At 46.2% G+C, this 18771-nt stretch overlaps 1 protein-coding gene across 1 annotated transcript; it reads right to left on the bottom strand.

Annotated features, from left to right (window-relative positions):
- Nucleotides 1-6871: 6871 nt before the first annotated feature.
- On the bottom strand, nucleotides 6872-17352 carry COMMD7 (COMM domain containing 7). Its single transcript, XM_044297475.1, has 9 exons — nucleotides 17237-17352; nucleotides 15684-15737; nucleotides 15461-15563; nucleotides 10573-10629; nucleotides 10450-10487; nucleotides 8409-8499; nucleotides 8281-8330; nucleotides 7842-7890; nucleotides 6872-7101 (listed from the first exon to the last, which is right to left on the bottom strand). Exons 1-9 carry the CDS (start codon nucleotides 17315-17317, stop codon nucleotides 7025-7027), a joined length of 600 nt encoding a protein of 199 aa, XP_044153410.1. The 5' UTR covers nucleotides 17318-17352; the 3' UTR covers nucleotides 6872-7024.
- Between the last annotated feature and the right edge of the window lie 1419 nt (nucleotides 17353-18771).

The following is an 18771-nucleotide window of genomic DNA, read 5'->3' as shown; positions in this document are numbered from 1 at the left end:
GCTGCTCCCCTCCCCGCCTCTGGGAAGGGTCCACCCCTCCTTCTCTGGTGCTGGCAGCAAATGACCCATAAAACCCCTTAGCGCTCATAGTCCCAGACCAGAATGTCGCAGGAAGATGGTTCCAGGCCCAATTGATTCACCTGGGTTCCGGCTACAACTAGAGTCCAAGCATGGTACCGTTATTGGTGTGGGGAAGATATGTATATCTCCCCTCCTGGGCATCCTAGCATCAAGCCAGGACCACTGTGGATGCTTGGCTTTGCCCCAGGATCGCAGAAAGATAACCAAATTATGCCTGGAATGGATGAACGATTCATAATTCCTTATGAAATGTAGGTGCCAACATGTATGGGAGGCATCATTGATCCTGGGCAAGGGCTGAGACCTCCTGCTGGGGTTTTCCTGCAGGATTAGCTTGCCTCCAACCTGGCTGCTTGAGGTGTGACTTTATCCACCTGGGGCTTCTACCCTTGCTAGCTGACATCAGATGGCTGGGGGTGAGAACTTATTTTGCATCATGTACACTGACTGTGTACATGCCAAAAGGTGAATCAAATGACAATCAGGGCTGCCAGTAATGATAATCCATATTCCTCACAGCAGGCTTGTGTACAGTATGGACAGTCTGGGATACCAGAGTCCTTTTGCTACACCCTGTGGGGTCAGGGGGCCTGTGATGCTAATGACTGGGACTGTGGTGGTTGTGGTCTTGTGGAGATGCTGCTGCTTCACTGGGCACTCTCTGGCTGGCATGCCTCACCTCAGAAACAGCCAGCAGAGGACCTTGGTTCGTTTGTATTTCCTCCCTCCTCCTCTTTTAATTATAAGCGTTTTTCATTGGTCCCTACCTTGTGATTTCATTGGTGGCAGTGGCGGCCGCATCATAGTCGGGAAGGGAGGGACGCCTTTCCTTCCTCCATCACTGTGCGGCCGACGAGTACCAGGAGCGCGCCTGACAGCTGCGCAGACTAGCTGGCCACGTCTCTGCACTGAGCACTCTTCTGCTGAACGCCCATTGGCTTCCGCAGACGTTCAGCTGAACGGCCTGAAGCAGGGGGCCCTGGGCAATTGCCCAGTTTGCCCCCCCAACGCCGGCCCTGGGTCTAGACAATTTGCAGGATTCGTAGATCTCCCCCAATATGTGTATATACTATGGAAAGCCCTCACTGCCATAATTATGGTGCTTCCAGTTTTTAAGTCTTACAGCTTTACGGACAGATCAAACAACAGAGATCAAAGCAGTGTAAGGGCGTCACCCATTTTCTCCACCTGGCCCTACTTGCGCTAAAACATGTATTCTTTGTTTAATGAAAAGTTCAGCAACTTTCTATTATGCTTCGTGCCTCAGTTCCTCACCATTTCAAGATCTCTGCTTGCTGAGGACACAGAATGGAAACATTCATTTACAACCAGAGGATTTCCGCTCACCAGAACAAAAGAGGCCTGCTGAATTCTGGCATGTAAAGGGGTTATGCCATGACTGATGTAAAAATCAGAGGCATTGTGTAAATAGAAATGACTGGGCCCCACTGCAAATTTTTGAATGCCGCTCCAGCAACTTCTTCGCAAAACCCTGATTCCTGTGGCTAGTCAAAATATCAGACCAGGACCAGCAGCTGCTTTCGACATGTACAGTATATACTATGTCATACACTGTATAATACTGTTGAGGGGGTGCGTTGACAAAATCTCAGTCCACCTCCCGGGCGGACCCCTTCTGAGCTCAGTCCTCAAAGCAGCTGTTTCCCCTATAGCTACACCCCTGATCAGACGTTATATAGTAAGTCTCTTTTTAACAAAGCGAGAACCAGTCCTGTATCTCGCTTGGATCCAGAGATCTCCCCATTCATTGCTCTGCTAGATCATTTCAAACTGGCTGCTTAGGGGGAGTGTCCTTTCTTCGGGAGATGTCTAGGTTCTCAAGGGCATGTCCTTTCTGCTGCAAGTCTTTCCCTGTAACTGCCACAGCTTCCAACATAACACATGGCTGGTGGCAGTTGAAGATTTAAACTGAGCAATTGTGACAACTTCAGTGAGGTAGATGGAGATATAAGGAAATGAACAAACAGCAGGTGGCGCTATACAGATACATTTTATTGAATTGTTTAGTGGCTATGCTAAATTTTTAGTTACATGCAATTACCAAAGTGTTTAGACCCATAATATATCGATATGTCATAAAAACGTAGGTTAAAAGAGGTTTTCCTTTAACTGTAAAAAAAATAAATAAATACTTTATGGATCCCGCCACTCCCCGGTTCCCCTTTCTGCTTCCTGGTCCACCCATGACAGACTGACACAGGGACATATGCTATCACTTTATAAAATGGGAATACTTTTCTGCAAGACCTAAGCCTTTTTAATAAGAGCACTACAGTGCCACCTAGAGGCGACAAAGAGGTAGTGCCCTTTGACAACAATACACAAATGCATGGCTCAAGATTTTGGATCTCCAAAAATGTTGAATTCTTTTGTGCTTTTAGCTATCCGTGCACCCAACCCAATTAAAAGAGCAAATCAAATTCTGTGGGGTTTTTGTGGCGTGCTAGTCATTCAGCTATCTGCCACACCACAATGTTAGATGGAATCCATAACAATCTAAGGCTACTTTCACACTTGCGTTTGGAGCGGATCCGTCTGGTATCTGCACAGACGGATCCGCACCTATAATGCAAACGCTTAGATCCGTTCAGAACGGATCCGTTTGCATTACCATGAACAAAAAAAATTATAAAAATTTTTGTTTTTGTTTTTTTTGTTCATGATAGTGCAAACGGATCTGTTTTGACTTTACATTGAAAGTCAATGGGGGACGGATCCGTTTGAAAATTGAGCCATACTGTGTCAACTTCAAACGGATCCGTCCCTATTGACTTACATTGTAAGTCTGGATGGATCCGTTTGCCTCCGCACGGCCAGGCGGACATCTGAACGCTGCAAGCTGCGTTCAGGTGTTAGCCTGCTGAGCGGAGGACAGACGGAGCCATACTGATGCATTCTGAGCGGATCCGCATCCACTCAGAATGCATTGGGGCTGTACGGATCCGTTTGGGGCCGCTTGTGAGAGCCTTCAAACGGAACTCGCAAGCGGAGCCCCGAACGCAAGTGTGAAAGTAGCCTAATGTGTATGGAGCCTGCCTGATAGTCCCCCCTGATGTATCCACTTAGGGAAAACAAGATCTTGCCCCAGGTAAGTGGTACCAGATTTTACGGTGGTCGCTTATCCCCTATTGATAACATATATGTGATTGGCTTGGCTGTTGGTGCTGGGTCAACTTTGGTGCTGGTGGAGAGGAAAAAATAAAATCTGATTTAAAGGATATGTATACCTTTGCATACAAACCAAAAAAGACAAGGTGGCATTAGCAGGAGGTGCTCAAACCCACATGCAGTTGTGCATATATACAGGGGAGCAAATCCTGCACTTGTGGCCCGTTGCTAATGGTGATCCCCAGCAAAATGCATACGGTGGAGGATGCCCGCGGCGAACCACAAGTACCACAATAGACATCTAACACAAGGTAACAAGTGCGGATGTCTGGGCTTAGACATGTTCTACACCGTAGGACATGTTGACTAATCTCTCAATTTTAAAATCAGTTTGAGGGTTTAGTGAGACCGCAGAGTGCCCCTGTCTTTGTTATTGTTTTGTTATATATGTATACCATTGGAGGTAATTTTTGTTTATGATTGCATCTGACTCATTTTTGGCTAAAAATCATATTTTCAATTGGCCTTTATTAAAAAAAATATTGAGCCGTTCTGTCACAAAGGTTTGTGTGACTGGTACTTTCACTTTGTACCGGTCATCTAATAACACTTAGTTCTAAACTACTAATAAGAGGTCATAAACACTTATTTAAAGGGGTTGTCCAAGTTATATTTATTGATGACCTATCCTCAGGATAGGTCATCAATATCAGATCAGCTGGGGGCCAACACCCGGCACCCCCGCCGATCAGCTGTTTGAAGAAAAGGCGCACGCTGTGCCAGCGCTGCCTCCTCTTCATTGTTTACCTGCTCGCCGTTGCATCCGCAAAACACGGATCCGCAAAAAATACGGATGACTTCCGCGTGCATTCTGTATTTTACAGAACGGAACAGCTAGCCCCTAATAGAACAGTTCTATCCTTGTCTGTTATGCGGACAATATTAGGACATATGGAAATGGAAAGCACACAAAGTAACTTCTGTTTTTTTTTTTTTTTCCGGACCCATTGAAATGAATGGTTCTGCATATGAGCCGCGAAAAAAACGGAAAAGAAAATACGTTTGTGTGCATGAGCCCTTAAACAACCGGAAAAAAATAATAATTAAGCCAGTGGTCGGAACGTGATACATGCTAGTAATTTGGACGGATAATAAGCCCGGCATATGCTCGTGCGCTGTGATTGGCTGCCATGGATAACAGAGGCAATTTTTCTTCTAGACAGTTCATAAATCTTCTTGTCTCTATTCCTCGGTCACAAAAAAGGGTGAATGGAGATACTCTGACGTGGCGCGCCTCCGTGACAAGGTCTAACACTGATGTTTGCCATTACTAAGATGAAGCACAAGGACTCCAGTTTGAGAACCACCATAATAGCCAACATCTCTAAGCATTACTGAAAACTGAAGCAGTCGTGGCCAACACCACCTTATTACTGCTCCAATTCATGTAAAGTGAAAACATATGGCCCAGAGTGGCATACATCGTGCGCACGGGAGCACACAGCATCATAGGTTCCTATGATACTGTGCGCATCGGGCTGCCTGCAGGACTACTGTCCTGCACTCATATGATCATAAGGATAGGGCATCAATATAAAATTCCCGGAAAACCCCTTTAAACCTAACACTTAGGCCTCTTTCACACGGGCGTTGCGGGAAAAGGTGCGGGTGCATTGTGGGAACATGTGCGATTTTTCCGTGCGAGTGCAAAACATTGTAATGCGTTTTGCACGCGCGTGAGAAAAATCGGCATGTTTGGTATCCAAACTTCACAGAAGTTTGGGCTTGGGATCGGTGTTCTGTAGATTGTATTATTTTCCCTTATAACATGGTTATAAGGGAAAATAATAGCATTCTGAATACAGAATGCATAGTACAATAGCGCTGGAGGGGTTAAAAAATTTTATAATAATAATTTAACTCACCTTAATCCACTTGATCGTGCAGCCCGGCTTCTCTTCTGTGCTGTGTACAGGAAAAGGACCTGTGGTGATGTCACTCCGGTCATCACACGGTCCATCACATGATCTTTTACCATGGTGATGGATCATGTGATGACCGGAGTGACGTCACCACAGGTCCTTTTCCTGTACACAGCACAGAAGACGACAGAAGAGATGCCGGCTGCGCGAGCAAGTGGATTAAGGGGAGTTAAATTTATTTTATTTATTTTTTAACCCCTCCAGCGCTATTGTACTATGCATTCTGTATTCAGAATGCTATTATTTTCCCTTATAACCGTGTTATAAGGGAAAATAATAATGATCGGGTCCCCATGCCGATCTTCACCTAGCAACAGTGCGTGAAAATCGCACCGAATCTGCACTTGCTTGCGATTTTCATGCAGCCCTATTCCCTTTTATGGGGCCTGCGTTGCGTGTAAAAAAACACACAAAATAGAACATGCTGCGATTTTCACGCAACGCACAAGTGATGCGTGAAAATCACCGCTCATGTGAACAGCCCCATAGAAATGAATGGATCCTGATTCAGTGCGGGTGCAATGCGTTCAACTCACGCATCGCACCCGCGTGGAAATCTCGCCCGTGTGAAAGGGGCCTTAAACCGAACACTTTTGTCTTGGAAAGCTCCTCCCGTTTTCCTACTCCACCCGACTACTGGAGTGAAGCTGAAACTTTTTTTAAGAAAAGTTGCAATAATAAATCTGGAGTGAAACTCATTAACATCGCTCACCGCACCCACTTTCCTATCCATATTTCAAAACTGGAGTGAGTGGTGTAAGGGGCTGTTCATACCTCGTTTTTGCTGTACGTCAAGCGGATAGGTTTGTAAACAGAAAATACGTATGGAAACGTATGGCTTGACTATAATTGGCCAAAGATAGTTAAAAAGTGCATACTTTTGACTCCGTTTTTCACACTGTTTACATTTCTGTAAGTTTTTTGCAGCACAGAATAACGCAGCATACCACATTGCTCTGTCCTATAAAAAATAAATAAAAAAACAATGTATAGAAACATATACTTTTTTTTACATTGCAGTGAATGGGAAATGGATGGTTTAACGCAAGTTTTTTCAGATAATGCCTTCAAATCTTTCTTTTAAAAAAGAAAGTTTTTTTTAACAAAAAAGTATTATAAACATCCGTCAAATGTATATGTAAAAAAAAAGGGGCTCGATACCTACAAAAATGCACACATTTCTGTACTTTTTTTTTTTTACTTTATGTCTAACTGTATTCGCCTGATGTACAGCAAAAATGAGATGTGAAAAGCCATGAGAGCAAAACGTTGCAAAAGCCCTATTTTGCCCCTTTTTGAAGCCAGAATTCTGGAGTGCAGGCATAATAAATCAGCGCCACAGACTCTGTACTGAGCCAGTCTCCTGCAGCGAGGAGAGACAGCACGTTATGTGAGAGCTTCTCTCTCCTCATTCTAAGAATCGGTGGGGGTCTCAGCACTCGGACCCCCACCGACGCTATGACATATCAAAAGTTTGTTCAATGACACTTTAAAATAAAACCGTGATTTTTACATGAGGTACCGCCATGACAGGGCAACGTGAAGTCTTGTTTCAGAATACAGCCCAGAGCAACTTCTCATTGGTTTGAGATGAGGAAGTCTACTGCTGCATGGTGGACCCGTCCACGGTCAGTGCTGTATATCGTTCCATGGTGCGGACGCAGTTTACACTCGTTCAATGGTAGAGACAGAGGAATGTTTTATTGTGGGTGCAGCAGGGCAGTGTAAGAACAAGAATATGTACTGTAGCTGCTATATCCATTTACCAGGCTGGTACGCAGTGCGGACGGCCATGAGGGAAGCGATCACTGTAATCCTGTAGGGGCGTTGCGTCACGTGAAACAGTCCAGGCTGCTCTTGGCGCGTTCCATCTCATGTAGGAAACTGTAGAACTGCGGCAGTGTCAGCTCTAATGAGAAACGCACACAATCATTACAGGGGGCGATTAATCGCATAGTGAAACGCTTTTCAACTTTCTAATAGGCTTTCTTCCTATTAACTGACAAGAAACAGAGATCTTGAAAATGGGGAGAAACTGAAACGCATTGTTTACATCCAAAGGCCCAAATCTTCTTATACCTAGTCGCGCTGACGCAGCTGAGGTCTTGTTACAATGTATGAGGATCTGTAACAAGCTAAACACAAATCTGGCACCTATTTCTCGCCTCTCCAGTCAGATAGGTCTGTTAGGGTACAGTTCAATGGTATTGCTGGTCGCATGTGGCCAAGCCGTGCCTGTCCATGGCTTCCAATGGCTACACAATTTTACCGTAAAATCGCGGTGTCATTGGCTGCTGAGTGGGCGCTGCTTGGACATATGCAGCCAGCCAGATCATCGGGCTCTACCATTACAAAGTACCAGTCTGGAGTAGACCCAGATCCTCTCTTTGCTGCTGGTTGAATGCTGGGGGTCATGCTCTGCTCACACCTAGTCGTACATGTAAGTGGCTATACATCTTTATATAAGGCTGTTACACTGCAACACAATTCTCTCTTCATAGCAGTACTTTTTTCCCCCCCCATAGATGTATAATCTGATATGGCAACCTCACCTTCTATATGTCGCTATACTTCCTAGCATCACATGGGGGCCAGGTTCTCTACTTCAGCATGCAGTGATCAGTAACTGCACTTATGTTGTATACTCACCTACGTAGACTGGCTCCAACTGGTTTCCTTTTTTAATAACCATCTTTAGCTGGCAAAAAAAAAAAATGAGACAACTGTGAACCAGTCGAATTTTTATATTTTTGAAGTTTTTTTTGGTGATCCCAGATACAGCTTTAGAGGAGGGGTCAAGGCTTTTTTTCTCTGCTGAGGTCCAAATGCCCTGCTTCGTTTTACATAGCAATAGTGTTACATAAAAGATAAGTTTCTAGTTGACTGCGGCTGCCACTAGGGGGAGCAAATGACTGCATTGAGCTCCTCCTAGTGGTGGCTGCAGGTAGCTAGAATTCTATCACATATATAAAACGGGGAGGGGGAAGGACTTCTGTAACTTATAAAACGGGAAGGAGGGGGAAGGAGTTCTGTAACTTCTAAAACGGGAAGGAGGGGGATTTGTTCTGTAACTTAGACTGAGCTCTACCTGTAAGAATATGGTCCCTGCTTTCTCCAGTTCGCTGCTTGCTGCTGTAACTACAATAAAAAAATAATGGTCACAACGCTGTTATGCTGACAGCAGATGCAGGAGGAGGATCGGTCTTTAAGACTCACCCCCAAACTTCCACTCCATGTCCACCAGCTGATTAATGCTGAGTGTTCGCCCGACCGCTAGCCGTGTGAGAACCGCCACATCGCTGCTCCACTGCAAGGGAACACAAAGAAATGTTAATAGTTTGGGTGTCTCGAAGTTTATTTTCTGAGTGCAACGAAAAGGTCTCAGAAGTCGGTCATGCTCCTACAACAATACAAGAAGAAGAACTTCAGACCTGCAGCTCAAGAAGCGTGTGATGAATTAGAGGTCAATGAAACTTTACTTTTCTGATACTTCAACGTTCAAGAATTACTTCCACCTTGTTTCTCCGCAGCATGAGGCTACTTTCACACTAGCGGCACGGACCTCCAGCAGGCTGTCCCGTCGGGTAAACAGCCTGTCAGATCCATCCTGCCGCTAGTGAACGCGTGCCCCCAGACTGCCGCTCCATCCCCATTGACTATAATAGGGGCAGGGCGTTGTTCCGGCGGAGGCACGGCAGTGCACGGCGAGAGGCTGCCGGAATAAATGTTGGACATGTCGTAGTTTTATTCCGGCAGCCTCTTGCCGTTCCTCTGCCGGAACTCCGCCCTGCCCCTATTATAGTCAATGGGGACGGAGCGGCAGTCCGGGGGCACGCGTTCACTAGCGGCAGAACGGATTCGACAGGCTGTTCACCCGACGGAACAGCCTGCCGGAGGTCCGTGCCGGTAGTGTGAAAGTAGCCTAACAGTATAATTATACTCACAGAATCCCAAGGATAAGAAGGTGAGAAGAATAAAGATTTAAACCACACAAAATAGTTCATCTTACAGCAAACCTGGACTCAACCTTCAACGTTCCGGCTTCTTCTGTGGCACAAGGTCTATAGCTCTCTTTATGGCTTGTCAGGTAATAAGTAGAGCCTCTGCCCGGCAGTGTAGCTGTCACTTGCAAGAGGGGGAAGGAGACTGATTCTGCCCCGAGCGCACCCCCAGCAGCACAGATCAGCAGCTGCACCAAAGCCGGCACACGAAAGCAAAAGATGATGGGAATTGTATTTTTATGCTAGCAACACTGCAATTTACTTATGAAACGGCTATCCTCAGCCTTTCAGGCATTTAGGGGTGAGAATGATTAAAGGGATAACCCCTCTAAAACTCCTCAATTATCTCTATGTGTCTTTTTTTCATAATTACTACTTAACTTAGAAATGCATACAATTCATGGGCCAAGATCTCAGCCTCCTTTGTCCAATAATGCTTTAGTTCTTCTGATTGGTAGATTCTGGGTCACGTGACCTTGATTTCCATTAATACTTTGTTTGCTGTTTGGCACCATTTAAAAAAAGTCAGCAAGTTTATTTTTAATGAAACGTGCTTTATTAAAAAAAAAATTGTCCATATTTTCACTATTTGTTAAAGGGGTATTGCCATCTCAGACAATGGGGGCCTACACCTACAATGAGAACAAAGCAGAGAGCGTTGCGGCTGGAGGACCCCGGATTTCCCAGGGTCCGTCCACGACCAAGCGCTGCTCCCATAGAAGTGAATGGGAGCACACCGCGCATGCGCGGCCCATGCTCCCATTCATTTCTATGGGGCAGACGGCAATAGCCGAGCCAGCATGCTGCTATTTTCGGCGGCCCCATAGAAATGAATAGAGGGCGGCTGCGCATGCGCAGTACTTCCCGGCTCCGTTTTCATTGTAGGTGTGGATCCCAGCGGTGGGACCTGCACCTATCAGACAATGGGGGCATAGCCTAGCGATATGCCCCCATTGTCTGACATGGGAAAACCCTTTAAATAAAGTGAGCAGTACTTTGAATTGAACTAAAGGGGTTATCCAACATTATATCAGACCCCAGAGGATAGGTCAGCAGTAAAAATATCTCAGAAAACCCTTTTAATGTACGTGGGAATACCACACTGGGACCCTTCCTTACTGCGAACTTGCATTTGCTGACTGTCCATTTGCCGTAATCGGTGCGTTGTAATACTACATTTCTCCAGTAGTGGCCACTGCAGGACAAAAAGAACATCGGCTTCCTTGGTGGTAGAGACTGAAGTCATTTATTCTCACCTTGTCAGCAAAAATCCGGCCCTTCTCCTCATCCAATCCTGCAGGCAACAAACAGAGTTTGAGAATCCCCTTGGGGCAACATGGCCAGAAAGGAGACCGCATAAGGAGAAACCATATCCTCACCTAGAGCAACCAGGTCAGACTGCAGGTCCTCAGACTTCAGGTTCCTCCTAAGAGCACCTTGAAAAGAAAAGAATACAGGAATTAGCCATTAACATTTTGTTAAAGGGGCCAACAGCTCGGATCTGAAGGACCCTCACATAAAGGATTATACAACAGAGGTTCCAGATTATTGGAAACTCCGAACCGCGAGCAATAGCCAAGTAGCGCTGCTTGAATACTAGCACTTATAACATGCGATGGTGCTAAAGCACTGGCTGTAATAACACAGAATAATTTAGGGTTTAGATTCTCCACGGAGATTAGCAGAGCAGTGGCCCTTAGTGGAAAATCATCCAAATCAGCCGGATACATGGCATATAAGTATGATAAAATTCTAACTGCCTTCAGTCACCACTAGGGGGAGCTCCCATTGACCTTGATATGTAGATCACCTTGAGCAATGGCTCCCAGACTTTAAACTATGGAAGAGTGTAAGAAAGCAGGGGTTTTGGAGATTTGTATCAGGAAAACTGAGCTCCAAACCCTATAAAGATATATGAAAATAAATCAGCCCACAATTATAAGGTGTATTCTGTTTATGTTGGATACAGCAGTGGGTCCCAGAACAAGAATAACAGCTATAACAGTCAATGACAATGATAAGCGTTGGTATCGCTGTTAGAAACATGGGCCCAGGTTTAATACATTTACAGGCATTACAATGACCCACAGTGACCGAGAGTAAATTTTGTGTCACTTACATGTAATTTTCCACTGCTCCATGTTCAGTCATAATTAGTTATATTTTTTGCATCTGCAGATCATTGTACCTGAGCTGTACCGGGTCTTACGATGCCCCGGCAATTAATATGGGATACAGCTGGAGGTGATGACTCAAGTCAACGACATGGTGGCCATCGTGTCAGGATTAGATGACCTGCGCTTCAGCGAGAGGCAGATTCCGGGCTCGGTCTCTGCACTCACTCACTGAACGTCTGCAGTCAGATATATTCACTAAAGTAGTGAGTTTCCTGCTGCATCAAAGGCAGATTCCAGGCTTGGTCTCTGCCATAACCGCTAGACTTGACATTCACTGGACTTTCTGCAGACAGATGTATTCACCAAAGAAGTGAGTTTCCTGCTGCATTAAGAGGCAGATTCCGGGCTCGGTCCCTGCATTCACCACTGGACGTGTCATTCCCCGGACTTTCCATAGTCAGATATATTTACTGAAGAAATGAGTTTCCTGCTGCATCAAAAGGCAGATTCCAGGCTTGGTCTCTGCAGAAGTCAACGCATTTGACATTCACCATTGACTCAAGCAAAAATCTACTATCTTTGTCACGTGCCATTTTTTACTTGCACCGCCTAGGGGAAGGGCAGTCCTTCAGCCATGGTTCCCCCCACTGGGGGTTTTTCCTCTCCTGAGTGCTGAAGGCCCGACTCTTCACGAGTCAAAGGCCCCTCATCAATAGGGCCACATTTAAGACCAGTGCCCTGACAGGGTATCCTGCAGCAGATTTGCCCATAAATGTTACAGCTGCGCCTGTAGATCCTGCACACACATAGGCAGAGGTCACAATAACGCCTGTACAAGCGTCACTGACGCCTAGGCCATTTTACTCCCTGGAAAAAGTCTAGGGCGTACCAATACGCCTTACAGTTTTCACCCACATTCATCAGTGCAGTAAGCGCTGTGGACGGCACGGGCAGCGCAGCGATGCTGCCTGTGCCTGAAATAACCAATAGCAAAGCTCTGTACGGAAAGGAGCTTTGTTATTGGTTGGTATGAGCGCAATTAAAGGTCTTGCAGCAGGGGAATCCGGCAGGAGCTGGAAGGAGGAGGGGCCAGCTCCTGTAGGTGGATGCAGTAAGGAGAGCAGGGCGCACTGCCCAAGGCCCCCAGGAAACATGACAGGGCCACTGGAGAGCTAAGGAGCTGCGGACTCATATGACTGGTCTGAGAGAAGTGATTCCCCCCTCTCTCAATTATGGTTCCGTCCAGTCTCCCAGTTCTCTGCACCCCCCTCTGCTATCTTGTTGTCCTGTCCACTTTATCACCCCATAACTAGCACCCCCCTCCAGCTGCAGGAAAATGAGGAGCATAGTCTCTAAATGTGTGCAGAATAGTTATCATGAGGACATGACCTACAGAAATACAAGAGGACACACAAAATCTAATAGGATTCCCCCCCCCCCACTAGTGACCCTGCTCCCCCCTCCTCCTGTCACCCCACTAGTGACCCTGCTCCCCCCTCCTCCTGGCACCCCACTAGTGACCCTGCTCCCCCCTCCTCCTGGCACCCCACTAGTGACCCTGCTCCCCCCTCCTTCTGTCACCCCACTAGTGACCCTGCTCCCCCCTCCTTCTGTCACCCCACTAGTGACCCTGCTCCCCCCTCCTTCTGTCACCCCACTAGTGACCCTTCTCCCCCCTCCTTCTGTCACCCCACTAGTGACCCTGCTCCCCCTCCTCATGTCACCCCACTGGTGACCCTGCTCCCCCTCCTCATGTCACCCCACTGGTGACCCTGCTCCCCCCTCCTCCTGTCACCCCACTGGTGACCCTGCCCCCCCCCTCCTCCTGTCACCCTACTGGTGACCCTGCCCCCCCTCCTCCTGTCACCCCACTGGTGCCCCTGCCCCCCCTCCTCCTGTCACCCCACTGGTGACCCTGCCCCCCCTCCTCCTGTGACCCCACTGGTGACCCTGCTCCCCCCTCCTCCTGTCACCCCACTGGTGACCCTGCTCCGCCCCTCCTCCTGTCACCCCACTGGTGACCCTGCTCCCCCCCTCCTCCTGTCACCCCACTGGTGACCCTGCTCCCCCCCTCCTCCTGTCACCCCACTGGTGACCCTGCTCCCCCCCTCCTCCTGTCACCCCACTGGTGACCCTGTTCCCCCCTCCTCCTGTCACCCCACTGGTGACCCTGCTCCCCCCCCTCCTCCTGTCACCCCACTGGTGACCCTGCTCCCCCCTCCTCCTGTCACCCCACTGGTGACCCTGCTCCCCCCTCCTCCTGTCACCCCACTGGTGACCCTGCTCCCCCCTCCTCCTGTCACCCCACTGGTGACCCTGCCCCCCCTCCTTCTGTCACCCCACTGGTGACCCTGTTCCCCCCTCCTCCTGTCACCCCACTAGTGACCCTGCTCCCCCCTCCTCCTGTCACCCCACTAGTGACGCTGCTCCCCCCTCCTCCTGTCACCCCACTAGTGACCCTGCACCCCCTGTCACTCCTCAAAAATGGTCAGAGGAGTATTTTTACTCTTCTGGAAGAACGTAGTGCGACCTCTGCACATTATGAAAACCATCAAATTCTAAGATGAAACTGTCTCTCATGAGAACCACTCCATGAAAACAAGGATAACTTCATTAGAATTACCAGCGTCAAAAACCTCAAATTAATAGCACCTCCATAAATGCTACCATAAAAGTACCAAACATACCTCAACAGAGGAGACTGCGAGAATTAGGCATTTATGGTCAAATTGCTGCAAAGAAGTCACTACTGAGGAACAACAACTAGAAGAGAACTGCTTGGGCCAAAAAAATGGCATGAACATTACACCAGAGGAAATCTGTACTTTGGTCTGACGAGTCAAAATTTGAGATTTTTTGTTCCAATGGCCAAAAGGTGAGAAGATGGTTTCTCTATCTGTTGCTCCACGGAGAAGATGTAATGATGTGGGGGTGCTACACAGGTGATTTATTCTAAATTTAAAACACACTAAACCAGCATGGCTACCATAGCGTTCTGCACTGATATGCCATCCCATCTGGTTTGTTCTTAGAGGGACCATCATTTGTTTTTCAACAAGACAATGTCCAAAATCACTTCAGGGCTATATAAGGGCCATCTGATCAAGGAGAGAGATTAAGCACTGCGTCAGATGACATGGCCTCCACAATGACCTTAACCCAATTGAGATGTTTTGAGATTAGTTGGTCTGCAGAGTGAAGGAAAAGCAGCCAAAAAGTGCTCAGGACCTCTGTGATCTCCTTCAGGACTGTGGGAACACCATTCTAGGCATCTGCCTCATGAAGATGATTGAGAGAAGAGTGTGCAAAACGGTCATCAAAGCTAAAAGGGGACTACTCTGAAGAAACTAGAATAAAACATTTTGCTCTAACACTTTTTTAAGTTTACCCCTAATTCCATATGTGTTCCCTCATCGTTCTCATTTCTTCAACATGAAGCTAAAATGTAGGAAAAAGGTGTGTGTAGACTTTTGACTGGTTCTTGCTCCTCTCCACTTCCTGTCCCAGCGCGACACGGCAGAAAAGCTCATCGCTGGCATTATCAGTGACCTGCTTCGGGAACTGGAGAGCAGGGGGAACCAGAGCAGTAGATTGGTGGAAATAAATAGCAATTTTTTTATTTTTAACCCTTTCAGGCTTTTTTTTTTAAACTATCTTCCTGGAAAAGCCTACGCTATGCTCATCTCAGCACCCAAAGCATTTTTAAAAGATTGCTTTGCAAACAGTGCAGGTTAAAAATCTCCTATCATTTTTGTGTACAGATCTTCTATACAAACCTATTTCCATGGTTACAGACTACAAACCCTGTGTAGTCAGATCCTGCAGTCTCTGCCCTTCTAAATAACCTACGGAAAGAAGTAGGGGAGGAGAATGAAAGAAGGGTAGTAGCACAAGACTGCAGGATCAGACTACACAGGGATCGCTTGTAGTCTGTAACCATGGAGACACATAATAAACAAAACAGTAGGAGAGTTTTAATCAAAACTATTTGCAAAATTGATTAATTAATGATTTTAGGTGCCACAGAGCAAAAATGTACATACCCGGAAAAAGAGGGTAAAAAACAGAACTACACATGAAGGGAGTATTTACCATCCTGCTGATAACAGGACGGACTCCGCAACCCATTGCGCTTTCATCTCATCCTCACCGTTCAGAACGAGCAGCACACTCCTCACAATGCTTTTTAAAGGACTCAGGCTAATCCCGTTGTCTTTGGCAAAATCTTCAAGCTGAGAAGTGAACTGATCCACCTGCCGGTAAAAGAATAAAATACAAAATGTAGACCTGTATGGCAACAAGACATGTGGAGAAGAATGGGGGGGGGGGGGGGGGGGGGGGTTGTAAGGGTCAGTGATCGGAGCTGAAGTTACCTCTTTCTGTTCTTTTAAGAAGGAAAATATCACCAAGCAGAGTCGTGAGACTTGCTGCAGAAGAAGGAAAAGACAGCGATAAGAGAGTGGAAGAAGCATAACCAGATATGTCTATTAAAGCGTTATCATAGAAGGGGTCCCCACGTAATGAGAGCAGGAGAGCTCAAGATCAGCAGCTGACCGTGTAGTGATCCTGAGCTGTACTTACATCTGACGTCTTCCAGTACCCCCCACTTGTTCAGTGTCTGCAGAGAGCTTTGCATTCTGGGAACTGCTGTATTTACATCATGTACTGTACAGCCATCTGACGCAGGAAAATGTTACTGCCTCCTGCATTGCAGGGGATAAAGGGGTATTCTGGGGGCAAAATGTGAATTCAAAATGAGGTTAGTAACAACCAGTACCTCCCTTATCATCCCCACGGATTCTGCTCCAGTCACCGCTTCTCTCCACTTCCTGTTCTCAGGCTCGACACACCAGAAACGGCTTGGAAGGCCAACACAGCTAAACACGGGAATGACGCAGCTTAGCCAGGCCAGCGGGCAGTGGGGGCCAGTCCTGGTTGTTTGTTATTTTACCCCACTCAAATCCCATTTTTAATTAAAATTATACTCCCAGAATATTACTTTACACAGTTCTGACAGCAAGCAAGAATAGTGTCTACAGACTCTGAAGTATAACAGTGAGCAGAACAGCGAGTGCAGCTCTGAAGTGGAATACAAAATGTAACCCAGAATGAGTACAGATGAGTAATGTCATGTATGTACACAGTGACTCCACCAGCTGATTAGTGAGTGCAGCTCTGGAGTATAAAAAAGGATGTAACGCAGGATCAGTACTGGATGAGTATTGTAATGTGTGTACACAGAGACTCCATCAGCAGAATAGTCAGATATTAAGAAAAACATTCATATGTCTTTTTATATAGTGTATGTAAACTTCTGGTTTCAGCTGTATCTCAGGATCAGTACAGAATAAGTAATGTGATGTGTGTACACAGTGACTCCACCAGCAGAATAGTGAGTGCAGCTCTGGAGTATAATACAGGGTGTAATTCAGGATCAGTAATGTAAGTATACGGTGACTCCACCTGCAGAATAGTGAGTGCAGCTCTGGAGTATAATACAGGGTGTAATTCAGGATCAGTAATGTATGTACACGGCGACTCCACCAGCAGAATAGTAAGTGCAGCTCTAGAGTATAATACGGGATGTAACTCTAGGTCAGCACAGGATAAGTAATGTAATGTATGTACACAGTGACTCCACCAGCAGAATAGTGAGTGCAGCTCTGGGGTATAATACAGGATGTAACTCTAGATCAGTACTGATAAGTAATGTATGTACACAGTGACTCCACCAGCAGAGTAGTGAGTGCAGCTGTGGAGGATAATACAGTATGTTTAACCCTCTAGGCACCCCAGGTCGTAGGATAAGCGGGGTTCCTGCATTCATACCATAACAGTCTCTCATTGGAAGCTTCTTCAATTGAGAAGTCACTGAGGAGCCAGCTGTAAGCTCCCTTCTATCTTGCCCCGATCCCTATGCTCTTACCTCCCGGGAGAGCTGCCTCATATTCTGCATGTCAGACGACACAGAGTGGGGAAGAGGAGTCGGCGAGCAGCGCAGCGCCATGACACCGAAGACAATGCCACGCCCCCGGAGTAAGATATCACGTGACCTACACAATGGAACACTAGAGGGCGCTCCTCAATGCCATATCAGGCCGGTGTTAGAGCCGCTGAATGTGCGCCGAACCGGGAACGTGACTGCAGTCAGGATAATACTTCAGTCATAACGAGTATTAGGAAGAATACTGCAGCCAGATACTCTATTACCATTATGAGAAGTAATAATTCTGCAGACATATCACACGATGAATAATAATACTGCAAATAGATGAGTAATAAAAACAGCCAGATATAGTAATATCACATGATGAGTAATAATACTGCAGATGTATAATGACAGGAGTACTAATACTGCAGTCAGATATACAGTTACCACATGAATAATAATACTGCAGCCAGATGTACTGTTACCACATGTGTAATAATATTGCAGCCAGATATACTATTACCATTAGGAGTAATAATACTACAGCCATATATACTATTACCACGTGAGGATTAATAATACTACAGCTAGATATACTATTACCACGTGAGGAGTAATTATACTGCAGCCAGATAAACTGTTACTATGTGTTGAGTAATAATACTGCAGCCAGATATACTGTTACCATGAAAGGAGTAATAATACTGCAGACAGATATACTGTTACCATGTTAGGAGTATTAATACTGCAGCCAGATATACTGTTACCACGTCAGAAGTAGTAATAATTTAGCCAGATATACTATTACCACATGAGTAACAATAATGCAGCAAGATATACTATTACCACATGAGGAGTAACAATACTGCAGTCAGGTATACTGTTACCACATGAGGAGTAACAATACTGCAGCCAGGTATACTGTTGCCACATGAAGAATAATAATGCTGCAGCCAAATATACTATTACCACGTTAGGAGTAATAATACTGCAGTCAGATATACTGTTACCACGTGAGGAGTAACAATACTGCAGCCAGGTATACTATTACCATAAGAGTAGTGATATATTTGTACATGACATACTACATTATCACATAATACCATCATATTATTTTTGTGGTGATATATTACTGGAAATACTGCTGTTACAGAGTATTCTACGCTGCCATTCACAGCTCAACTGTGCTAGAGGATAAATGGCTAATGTATTAACCCCTTCCCATCATCCACCATACATGTATGGTGGATGTCAGGTCTTGGTGCCTGCTCAGGAGCTGAGCGGGTGGCAGAAAGAAACCTGCCAGCAGTGCCCAGACCACGGACATTTACCCCCTCAGATGCCCCCTGAGCAGTCATTTACCGGGAATGGGCTTCTTTAGCTGCTATAGTAGCCGGGAGCCTTGTGAAGACCCCCAGGCCTGCTATAGTAGAGTTATACCACTTCAGTCTGCGGAATTAAATATTCAAATCACCATCCTTCCCCCCCATTAACATATAACAAGAAATAAAATGTCCAAAAATACCTAAATT

Source organism: Bufo gargarizans, chromosome 6 (assembly GCF_014858855.1).
Source record: "Bufo gargarizans isolate SCDJY-AF-19 chromosome 6, ASM1485885v1, whole genome shotgun sequence".
Classification (NCBI taxonomy): Eukaryota; Metazoa; Chordata; class Amphibia; order Anura; family Bufonidae; genus Bufo; species Bufo gargarizans.
Note: the sequence above shows the minus strand (reverse complement) of the source record. Positions and strands in the feature narration are given on the sequence as shown.

Coding starts and splice junctions, on each gene's coding strand:
- COMMD7 (XM_044297475.1), bottom strand. CDS start 17,317: ATGGCGCTGCGCTGCTCGCCGACTCCTCTTCCCCACTCTGTGTCGTCT. Junction 8,331..8,408: donor CATGGAGTGGAAGTTTGGGG/GTGAGTCTTAAA, acceptor TTTTTATTGTAG/TTACAGCAGCAAGCAGCGAA. Junction 7,102..7,841: donor GTTGGAGCCAGTCTACGTAG/GTGAGTATACAA, acceptor GTTTCTCATTAG/AGCTGACACTGCCGCAGTTC.